The sequence below is a fragment of the Hibiscus syriacus genome, unplaced genomic scaffold (assembly GCF_006381635.1).
Source record: "Hibiscus syriacus cultivar Baekdansim isolate YM2019G1 unplaced genomic scaffold, ASM638163v2 tig00110053_pilon, whole genome shotgun sequence".
NCBI classification, from domain to species: Eukaryota; Viridiplantae; Streptophyta; class Magnoliopsida; order Malvales; family Malvaceae; genus Hibiscus; species Hibiscus syriacus.
The window spans coordinates 1,030,764-1,042,439 of NW_024062577.1; the positions used below are offsets into that span (position 1 = coordinate 1,030,764).

The 11,676-nt window shown below is 34.2% G+C and overlaps 1 protein-coding gene and 1 pseudogene across 1 annotated transcript; both read right to left on the reverse strand.

The window, feature by feature from the left end:
• Nucleotides 1-3,033: 3,033 nt before the first annotated feature.
• On the reverse strand, nt 3,034-6,098 carry LOC120214107 (annotated as a pseudogene).
• A 1,188-nt stretch (nt 6,099-7,286) lies between these two features.
• On the reverse strand, nt 7,287-7,933 carry LOC120214090. Its single transcript, XM_039212075.1, has 2 exons — nt 7,637-7,933; nt 7,287-7,548 (listed from the first exon to the last, which is right to left on the reverse strand). The coding sequence occupies exons 1-2, from the start codon at nt 7,900-7,902 to the stop codon at nt 7,410-7,412; spliced, it is 405 nt and encodes a 134-aa protein (XP_039068006.1). The 5' UTR covers nt 7,903-7,933; the 3' UTR covers nt 7,287-7,409.
• Nucleotides 7,934-11,676: the final 3,743 nt, after the last annotated feature.

The following is an 11,676-nucleotide window of genomic DNA, read 5'->3' on the forward strand; positions in this document are numbered from 1 at the left end:
CCGCCAGTTGTCATTGGCGTTTCATCCAACGAAACTGTTTCTTGGCAGTTTCTTCATTCTGAAGGACACCATTATTACCTGATGATGGTCTTCAGTGCCATAAAACTCAAATAAGTCATTTGCAGATGTCAACCACTCCTTTGGGTCATTCCCATTGAATAAGGGTAATTCTACTTGGACCGGTTTTGGAGAGAAAGGAAATATGTCCTCAGATTCAACTAGTATTTTTTCTTTTCCTCGGGTACTCCCGATATCCACAGAACATGCCTTCACTAGAAGTAGTTGCCGTAGTGCCCAATCGTGCAGAAATCATTGTCCGTTGGCGCAAGACTTCCTGAAGGATTTTTTTGAGTGGAGGTGTTTCAGTTCTTCTGATCATCCGCATTAGTTTGAAGAGAGGCCAATAGTTGATTTTGACGTACTTGTCTGATGCTAGGATTTGATTGCTTCAATGTTACTCACTATGATATGAAAACTCAATGAGAGCACCAAATTGTTATGATCAAACCAGAAAAACTAGAGAATACAAAGAAGGGAGAGAGGAAATTGAAAGTAGATTAAAGTTGGGAAAAATAAAATCCAAGGATTACCGATGCCTTCACGTTTTACATACTCCTTTATTTATATTTTTAATCCTCATAGTGGACAAAATAGTTAACGCCTAGGGTGCCCTTCTCTCTCTCAAACTTTTGCTAATTTCTTGAGTGTCCTTGGTTACTGCTTCAGCATTGCCAGCTCCTCCTGGATATTCATTCTCATTCCTTGATGCTTCTATCTCAGCTCCTTCCATGACATATACCAATTTTGTTAACTACCACGTAAATATTTCCGTTAAAATGTTGACGACAAGTGGTGATATCGGAACCAATTAATTAATTAAGTGGCTATATTGACTCAATTTTGAAAATGATGATTATATTGACACTAATCCCATAGTTGGGTGGTCCTTCATATAATTTACTCTTAAAAGTATATGTATATATTAGTGAATTATATCACAAATAAGTACCTAATGTATACCTACTTTTTTATTTAAGTATCTAAAGTATTTTTTTAGTTAAAATAAGTATTTATAGTTATTTTTTGGGTCAAAATAGCTACCTAAAGTATTTTATGTCAAAATAGGTACCTAAACTATTCAATTTTTTTTATCTAAGTTCTAGAAAAGTTGACATGTGACATTAACTAAAGAATACTTCATGTACTTAGATAGAAAATGAATACTTTAGATATCTATTTTGACAAAAAAATACTTTATTTTGACCAAAAAGATAACTTTTGGGTACTTATTTTGACTAAAAAATACTTTAGTTACTAAATGAAAAAGATGACATACTTTAGATATTTATTATATAAGCCTATATTAATTAAAATATTTTTTCAATGTAAATTATATATCAAACTATCATACTAATAAAAGAAAATTCATTTATTCACATAAAAATTTAGGGTAAGGTACACAAATGGTCCTCGACTATAGGGTATTATTTTATTAAATCCCTCAAATATTAAAAGTTACAAAATGATCCTTCGACTATAAAGTGTTGCTTTGTTGAGTCCCTCGACTATTAAAAGTTACAAAAGGGTCACCTGGCTATTCATTATGTTCTAAACTCATCCTTTTTATTAAAAATTGGCAATTGTCTAAGCTGGACATTAACATGATGATTGAGATATGAGAGTCGTTTGAGATTATGTGATTAGATTTTATCATATCATAGTCAGCAGGTTGACGTTCAACTCAGAATACCATCAATTTTTTAACACAAAAGAACGAGTTTGGAACATAATGAATAGTTGTATGACCATTTTGTAACTTTTAATAGTCTAAGGAGTCAACAAAGCAATATCATGTAATCGGAGGACCATTTGTGTACTTTACCAAAAACTTAAACAAACAAAATCCATCTAGTATTTTTATTTGCTTATAATTTCACACAACATATAACTGATAACCATAAAAATATATCAATTTAATTTTATAATAACTTCATATTATATATAAATTTAATCAATAAATTTTAAATTTTGCAACTATATTTATATAATCAAGATATTTAGAGAAATTTTAAAATTTTAAATATATATATATATATTTGTGTCTATGTTTTTATTTCTATAGATGAACATTTATCATATAATAAGTATAAATATTTAAAATAAAACTATAAATATTAATTGAATTGAAAAATATTTAAAAATTCACCTTCATTTGAAATGAAATATTTGATAATTTGATTGAAGTTTTCAAGTAAATGCACAACCAAATAGAGAAAATACAAAGAATTTTTTTATTGTCATGAAATCCAAAATAACAAAAGAAAATAAATTTTCCTTCATTTAAAAATAAAATAATAAACAAATAGATGTTAATTTTTTAATAAAATAAGTTTTAGATAATTTTTAAATTCTAAAATAATACATATATCTTTTAAACAATTAAATTTAATGATTTATTATATAGGTTTTTAAAGGTTTAAAAATAATAAACTAATACATGTATATATATTCTGGGGGGATGCCCCCACTAATCCCAATTAAGTTCCACCCCAAATTATGGTTGATAAAATGCATGTGTAAATTAAATGTTATATGATGTTAAATATGTGTATTGGCATATCCCAGACTATTTAAAGAGAATATGTGTAATGATGTGGTACATCGGTGATAAGATGTATTGGAGGTGCTGAGTCTCATTTTATATGTTTCTGGGCATCAGCATCGATGCCTTATAAATAATAAGATAATTTTGAACGAGTCAAACCCAATTAGAATGATCCAATTCAAATTCAGAGAATTATATTAATGATAAGAGTACCCAACAATAATTTACGCATCGTTAAAACCTTGAATCATGCTAAACATCTTCATGCTTAAACCAAAACATACATAGAACCAAATTTGGGAGATACCAGCACATGGAACTGTGAAGTTGCAGCCACTTTGGATATGGCGACTGCGAATTTAGCATCTTTCATTTTCACCATCTAAACAAGCAAGGCAAAGTAGAGCAATGGAATCCCCCATTCATCGTCAACTTTGGCCTGCTGCTAATCTTATGAGCGCCGAATATGTTCCATCACAAGCAATCAAAATCCCCGCAATGCCAATGAAAATGCACACTCCGGTCTGATTGCCACAAAATATTCATGTCAAATAAATTGTAAGCATGAATACACTAACCTTGAAGAGCTGAAATTAAGGATTCTTACTTGCAAATTGGTTAATTTTCCGCCAAGTATGCTGATATAACAGGCACATGGGAATATAATAGTCTGTATAATAAAACAGCAGACACAGAGATCGTTTAAGAAAATACCCGTCTTTTTTAAACTTTCTCTAATTAAAGAACTTACAATTAGCATTGTGAGCAAAGATCCAGCCAATGCCATGAGAAAAGCTGCAGGAAAGAAAGGTTGATAAATGAACATAAAGGCGGTATAGGAATGAATTGAACTGTAAATTCAAATTTGTCCTTTTTTTTTACCGAAGAAGGGAATTGTCATTGCAACTACTAAAGTTGAAATCGTGAGGGCTGTTCTGATGAGTATGGAAACATCATAAGATCTCGACCATGTTGAAGGTACGAGTTCTTCTAGACTCGATGCGATGGGAGTGAGTGTCAAGGCATACTTTGATATTGTTATAATCACCTGATGGAAGACAATTGCCATTTTTTCAGGGTCTTGGAAATGTGTGAACAAGGATGGCAATAAAGTAATAGCATACATACCACTGTCGAGACTGCAATTTTAGAGGCTGCGAATTTTATTGGCATGTTTAATGTAAACTGAGATTCAATCGAGTCACCAAATATCAGAAAACCTGAGATTGCTGCCCCAGTGCAGATGAACCAACAAAATATAAAGCTGAAACACAAGAGACACAAGTTTAACGAAGTGAATGTGAAATTCTGTCCATAAATAAGTTAAGGTGTAATTTTATGTTACCTGAGTATAAGTACAAGTGGAAAAAGTGAAGGCTCTTTCATGAAGAATAAATATTTGGAAAAACAGAATGGCCTGCATAGCAGAAACTGTATATACCAACTGAAATGGGTAGGTTTGTAAGGTAAGAGCAGTTCCAGCTCGATGAAACCCGGTTTGATCGACAGCCCCGACCCATAACAAGCAAAGTACCACTAAAATTGATGCTCCTACTCCACCAACTGAACATATCAAAAAGTTAAGATCAGCAATCTCATAGCTTTAAAGCTCTTTAAGGAGTGAGAAATTGAACCTGAAAGGTATGACAGCAAACTAAGGTCTCGGAGATAAACTGTTGGGAGAACAATGAGAATTCCTATGATAGCAAATATTTGATGAGCATTAAGATATATTCCACCAATATGTATGATGGTGTTCGGGAAAATCGTGGACAGGTTGTCGCTCATGATTATTACGTACTCGACGCACGCAGCCTGCAGATTATAGACAGAGTTCAATATTTTAGTGCAGATTCTGCAGAACATGAAACTGAACCAAGAAATCAACAGATATGAAATCATTGTACTTACATATAATTCTGCATACAGAGTTACCTGCATTTCACCAATTACAGCCAAAGTGTCTTGTGTTAGTGACTATGTCAATGCAATTGCAAAAGAAAAAAATGTACACAATTTGAACTTATAATCACACTTACAGCTATAATAAAGCGACCGGCTACACCGAAAGCAGCCTGTCCGATATCGGGATAAGTGTGTAGACCAGGAGAGCTTTCTAAACATCTCTTTAACAAAATCCCAGTGTAACAGGCAACGAAACCAAATATAATGAGCAGGGTAAGGCTCATCCACCCACCTTCTTTAACAGCATAAGTTGTAAGGAGTCCTATGCCAGACAGAACATTATTCCTACGTGAAGAAAACAGATGAGAAGCCTTTACAGCATGACAACACATAAGTTGTTCGAAAACTAAAGACTGATGAAATTGTTTCAATACCATTAACAAGTGCTTGTGTAAATGAACACTGCTTCATTGATGGAATGGATTCATGGAAAGATACTCTTTGCAGTGGATCCGGAAAGGTAGATATCGTTAATTGTTCATTTAAAGTTGTTTCAGAAAGGAGTGCTTTACCGAGAACGGAAGCCTCGTCATCGTTACATTGATAGTCGGAAAAGGGAGAAGTACCATTGAAGCTGATGGATGCAGGTGTAATACCTTTGAACATATCCATGGATTCCCTGCATGTATCCAACCATGACAACATGGTTTACTGAGATTTATGCAAATTCTTATAAATCAGTACTAAGTTTTAGCTACACGAGCAACAGCACAACCATTGACTTCAAATGCATGCTTTCGAGCCAGGCATGATTCCGAATGAATTTTATGCTATTGACTACGTTTTGCTCTTTTAGAAAAAATTAGTTTGGCTACACGTGCAACTTAATATATCAGATTCACACAAAGAATAGATAGTTTGTTGCCTACGACACAAATGACAGATATTTATGGTCTGTCCTTAAAATTGAAGTTAGAAATAATTGAACGACCCAGTTGTCATATTGAATGAGTTATAGCATTAGCATAGACTATTCATTATATGATAACATGATTCATAACTACGTACATTGCTTTTCACATGCACCAACATCATGCATAAGATAAATAATAAGATTAGATTATATATTATTAAGAAAACGATGATTAACTTTTCTTTTAAGAGATGTTATTTACTTTGGTTAGGATTCAAATACTTATAAAATATTAATACATAATAAAATAATTGGGGTAAACTAATTATAATTCATTATTAGTCATTTGTAGTAGCTTATAAAGATACGAGTAGATTTTTTTTAAGAAAAAAGATATTAATAAATCATTATTTCTAAATTGGTTGCGAGAGGGAAATAGAGGGGGGAAAACGAAATCTAAAAGGCAATGGAAGGGAAAATAGAAAGAAAGAAAACCTGTAGCTTTGAGGCCACGAAGATGAATCATTTAGTTCAAGGTGATTGCTGGATGAATTTCGCAAAGCTAACCCAGATTCTATACTACCGTCATCTCCATGAATGTTGCCGTGCCATTTCTTCATCGTCTATTTGGACTGCATAATCCCGTTCCACACCAACGTCCTCGTCAATCCTCATGTCTTGTCCTTTTCTTTTCTTTTTCTTTTTTTTTGGTGAAATTAACACTATGTTCTCAACCCAGAAACCAGGGGACGTGCTCTAAACAGATGGCCAGACAATGAAACAAAGACGACGAAGAAGGACAGGGGTGGTTTGCTTTGGTTTCTTCGACTTCAATTTATATGCATCATTTGTCAATGCTGTAAACCTTGGCGTGCATGGAATTGGTGTCTTGTATGATATAAAACCAAATGGTATCTTATCTGATATTCGAACCTATCGCGTGTTTAAATAGTAAGACAGCTACAGTTAAAAGTATATCGGATTCTAATTGTAAGATATTTTAATTACTTGGATTTTATAATACTTATTTTAATTGAAGCTTAAGATTAATATTTTTTATCGAGTAAAATATATTTAATAAATTTAAATAAAAACAAATGATACATGTAGTATTTATAATTTTTCCGTATAAAAATCATATTATCGGAGTAGTCGAGTGTTGTTTTGGATTGTGAATATAAATTACAAGGACCAATCATATTATATAAAAAATACTAATTAATCAGTTAATTGTCACGAGATGTTACGAATGTTTTTATAGAGTTGTGTGACACAAATTTTTTTTATCAGACTCAAGATGATCGTAAAATTAGAAATTTTAGTTTAAGTAGATTTCTTCCAATGCAAGTTTTCTTTGTAAACAAGAAATTTATCCTATAAATACATATTAGGAATTTGAGTTTAGAATAAAGTCGAGTAAATTTTAAATCGTGTTTAGATGGAAATCTTGTTACACTTTTTTCTTTAAATTAGTGAATTTTCTTCCTTTCCATCTATACTTTTTTTCACATTAAATCTTGACGTTTATTTTATAATTATTTTATATTTGTTATTATCATGGTTACATTCTTACAAGTTCATTGCCTAATATACATACAACTTCCCGTGATTAAGGGAGTGTAAAATAGACATTCTGAACATTTAAACTAATGAGATAAACTAATCTAAGCTAAAGTATGTATTGTTTATGCATTCCGTGCAAAAAATCTTGATGATAAAATGCATCTCTCTCATCCTAGGACAAGGATCCGACCTGGACAGATTTTGACCCTAAATTCACTCTCCGAATTATTGCAGCGTTTATCATCTCCATCATCTATGAATATTCTACTCTTTCGCACAATCACAAGCAATGTAAAATGAACCATTAAAGATGCTTCCATTATCACAACGAACCATACAGAAATTTCAGTACTATAAAGATGGGGGTGTTTATCACTTGTACAGAAGAAATTTGGATTAAATCCACAGAAGAGAAGGCAGATTTCATTTGTCAATTTGGTTCAATTTGCCAAGGCCGTTACAACGAGCACATACGATCTGAGCCTGGTCCTTTCGTGCAGCATTTGCCCTCAGTGGAGCTCCAGCTTTACGAACAAAGCCAGCACCGTCACATTCAGGACATCTGAAATTAACAAAAAAAAAAATGAAATTGTGGTACACAGTAACATAAAGGGTGGATTTTTGAGGGAGAATAAGATGGGTTAATTTACGTGTCCTTGCGGGAAAATAAGATCGGAAAAGCTGTTCCGACGAGAGCAACAACGGCTGCGCCGGCGATGAGATAGGTGGTGCCATCAGCTGATACATCTCCGACTGCTGCAATTACTGTTGGAGATCCCTTTTTCTTCTTCCACAAAACACTTGATCTCGGGGGCGCTGCCACGGGGTAACGGGAAGATGGTGAAGGACTCGCCGGAGTTGGCGACCGTTTCAGATTTGTCGCGTACAAAGTTTGCAAAGATGCAAAGGATGCCATTGTTAATTTAGGGTGAAGTAGCAATGAAAAAATAAATAGGGTTTTAGAGTGTGGATGGCAAGTTCTTTACCAGGTGTGGATTTAGATTTGGATAAGGACACGTCAGAACTCAAGATTCTTTGTGGTTTCATGGATAACGATGGTCCCCACCAAAATCTAAGGACTTTTTATTCATGTGATGTCTAATTTTACAACAAAATAGATCAACTAATTATAAAACCCCAAAGACTCAATACACAGACCCAACAATATATAGCCTATTCGAGGCCTAACAGAATCAATGCAGACTCAAAACTAATCAAACGGTTAGATACAAATGAAGCTAGAATAATGAAGTTAAAACATTCTAACATTCCTCTGATTTCACCTATTAGAATACTCTAATACTCTCCTGGTTCTTTTTTTGTTTGAACTTCTTCATAGGACTTAACACCAAGCTAGAATAATTGACAACCAGTTGACCATCTAAGACCTGTTTACGAACAAAGCACATGTCAATCTCAACATGTTTCACAAGGGCATGATGAGTTGGATTCATAGCCAAAGAAACAGTTGAAGTGTTGTCACACCACACAACCGGTTTTCCTAGAACAACACCACCAATTTCATTCAATAGTTGTTCTATCCAGACTAACTCGGACACAGTATTTGCTAGACTCCAATATTCAACTTCACACGTTGACCTTGACACCACATTTTACTTCTTCGACGACCAGGTAATAGGGTTACCACCCAAGTAAATGCTAGCATGTGGTAGATCGACGATCTTCGACTGATGCTGCCCAATCAGCATCTGAATAACAGACCAATTGAAAAGGGTTTCCAGCAGCAAAGAACAACTAATGGTCCAAGGTCCCTTTACGATAACGTAGGATCCTCTTGACAGCTGTCCGGTGTGTAGTGCAAGGGGCATTCATATACTGACTCACCTTATTCACAACATATGAGATATCAGGATGGGTAAGAAACTTATACTGAAGGCCACCAACAACACTTCTATATAAGTGGATGTCAGCAAAAGATTCTTCATCATTTGCAAGGAGTAACCACCATTGGTGTTGGAGTGGGAGTTGACTTCATCATATCAGTACGAACTAACAAATCTTGAACGTACTTTTTCTGATTAAGGAGAACACCTTCAAGATACATTTTTATTTCCATGCCAAGGAAAAACCAAACTGACCCAACTGACCCAAGTATTTAAGAGAAAACTCAGTGTTTATTTGTTGAACAATACTATCAACTTCAACAGCATTGTCCTCAGTGATCATTATGTCGTCAACATGCATACACCATAAGCAACACAGTTGACTTCACAGAAAGCTTAATTAAAAGAGAAGTGTCAGCCCTTGATGTTTTAAAACCAAGTTTGGTTAACAAGAAAGCCTTAAGTGTGTCAAACCAAGCCCTTGGAGCTTGTCCAAGACCATACAATATCTGTGACAAACAAATTGCTCTCCATGTGGTCCTTCCTTCTCAAAGTCACTAGGTTGAACCATGTAAATGTCTTCAGCTAATTCTCCATTTATGAAGGCATTATTACGTCAATCTGACTAATAGTCTACCTCTTCATCACAGTTGTAGCCAACACTGTCTTGATTGTACTAGATTTCATCACAAGACTAAACGTGTCTAAAAAAATCACAGCCTATGTTTGAGAAAAACCCTAGAAACTAAGCGGGCTTTGAACCTCTTTACAGACTCATATGGCTTTCTTTTCACTTTAAACAGACATTTGAATCCAATCACCTTCCTCGTGGGTGACAGGACTTGAAGATCCCACGTGCCATTTTTAGCAAGGAATCATATTCACTATGGACAACATGCTTCTAAGTTGGGTCTTGCAAGGCAACATAATCACTACAACAAAATTGTTCTGTAGCGGCGTTTGGAGAGTAAACGTCACAAAATTTAAGCATATAGCGGCGTTTAAAATTCAAACTCCACAAAATGATACTTTAGCGGCGTTTCTTAAACAAACGTCTCGATAGAGTAGTACTTTAGCTACGTTTTTATACAAACACCGTAATAGGGATCGTTTATAGTGGCATTTTTTTAACAAACGCCGCGATTGAGTAGTCCTTTAGCAGCGTTTTTATACAAATGCCGCAATAGGGATTGTTTATAGTGGTGTTTTTCCAACAAATGTCACGATAGAGTATTACTTTAACGGCATTTTTATACAAACGCCGCAATAGGGTTCTCTGCCACGATAATGTAATACTTTAGCGGCATTTTTATACAAACGCCGCTACAGACACTACACCAAGTTGAACTATAGTGGCGTTTAGAAAGTAAACGCCGCTAATTTTTGTACATATAGCGGCGTTTTCAAAACAAACGCTGTAATAAATCAGTGCATTAGTGGCGTTTTTAGATAAAAACGCCGCAATAAATCAGTTCAGTAGTGGCGTTTTTAAACAAACGCCGCAATAAGTTAGTGAAGTGTTGTTTTTAAATACAAACTCCGCAAGTTTTGGATATTTTATCATCAAAGGTTTCCCCGTTTACCCAACAATAGCTACGATAGGAGGATTTCTATCGGTACTTCTTTTTCCACTCTCTAATTTCTCATTCACTTCTTTGTTTTGTTTCTCTTTAAATTTTAAAATGTATGGGCTTGCTTTAAAATCTTCAAAGGCGTTCTACCTTGGATTTCATTTTCCTTATTTTTTTTTCCAAATTATTTTTGTGATGTTTTAGGGTTTAGGTTATTTATGCAAAGCGGGCCTTGAAGGAGCTCAAGGATCTCCATAAAGATCTTCCTACCTCTTGCAGTGCAGGTTCAATTTGTTCTCTCTTTTACTCCGTTTTGTGCCTTGATTTATTATTCTTTTTCTTATTATCCTCGAGGCTCCAACAATGTGTACAAAACTACAAATATGTTCTAAAGTAAGAAAATAAAAGAATCATTTTTTTGAAATATGATTTAAGAACAACAAGAGTGGTTAGGGGTGCGGTGCAGTGCAAGTTGTTTTGGTTCCTGTTAGTTCTTAACTCAATTGTCCCAGGGCCGTTTCCTACTGTTATGCCAAAGTTTCTTGTTGGGAGGAGAGGTAATGGTTAGATCTAGCTAGTTTCGAGTCTGTTTTGGTTGGGATGCATTGTTGTATGTTTTTTAGGTGCATTGGTGAGAGTTCGATTTGTGTTTTTTTAGGGTGGTTTGTGCTATATGTGTGAAGCTTGGCCCCGGATTGTTTAATTAGGTTTTTGGATTCGGTTGTTTGCTTTTACGATGTAATTTTTTGTTGTAAAAAGTTTAAATCGGAAGTAAAAAGTTCCCAGGTACTAATCTATATGTTTAATTAAAAAAAAGCAAGTTGCAAAGGAGAAAGAAGAAAATTTTGTTATGTGCTAGTTTCATACCAGAGTTCACTGTATATTTAACTTCCGTTGGTGATTCACAACTTCATTGATATAAAAAATGCTTAAACATATTCATCCTTGTATGTATTATCTGATTGGTCATTCCATCTTGATCAAAATATAACTTCTTTGCTTCTTTGGAATGTTCCACTCCTTTGTTATTATTATGTTATGATGTTATTTTGGTTGTACTGGTGAAACCAAAATTACTGCTTTCTTCATTTTAAATATGATTGTCTTCATTGCAATGCATATTAGTTCATGCTTTTTCCATGCTTATTGTTCTTTTGCAATGCAGAGTTAGTTCATGCTTATTGTTTTAAATATTTTTGTTCACTTTCTCTCATGTAAATGTCTTTTTCAGTATAAATGTTTGTAAATGTTCTCTTTATTTTGACTCATGTATTC

What these genes read in the sequence shown, in the direction of transcription:
- LOC120214090 (XM_039212075.1), bottom strand. Translation starts at nt 7,902, where the DNA reads ATGGCATCCTTTGCATCTTTGCAAACTTTGTACGCGACAAATCTGAAA. An exon ending in TTATTTTCCCGCAAGGACAC is followed by an intron (nt 7,549 to 7,636) that starts GTAAATTAACCC and finishes TGTTAATTTCAG; the next exon opens with ATGTCCTGAATGTGACGGTG.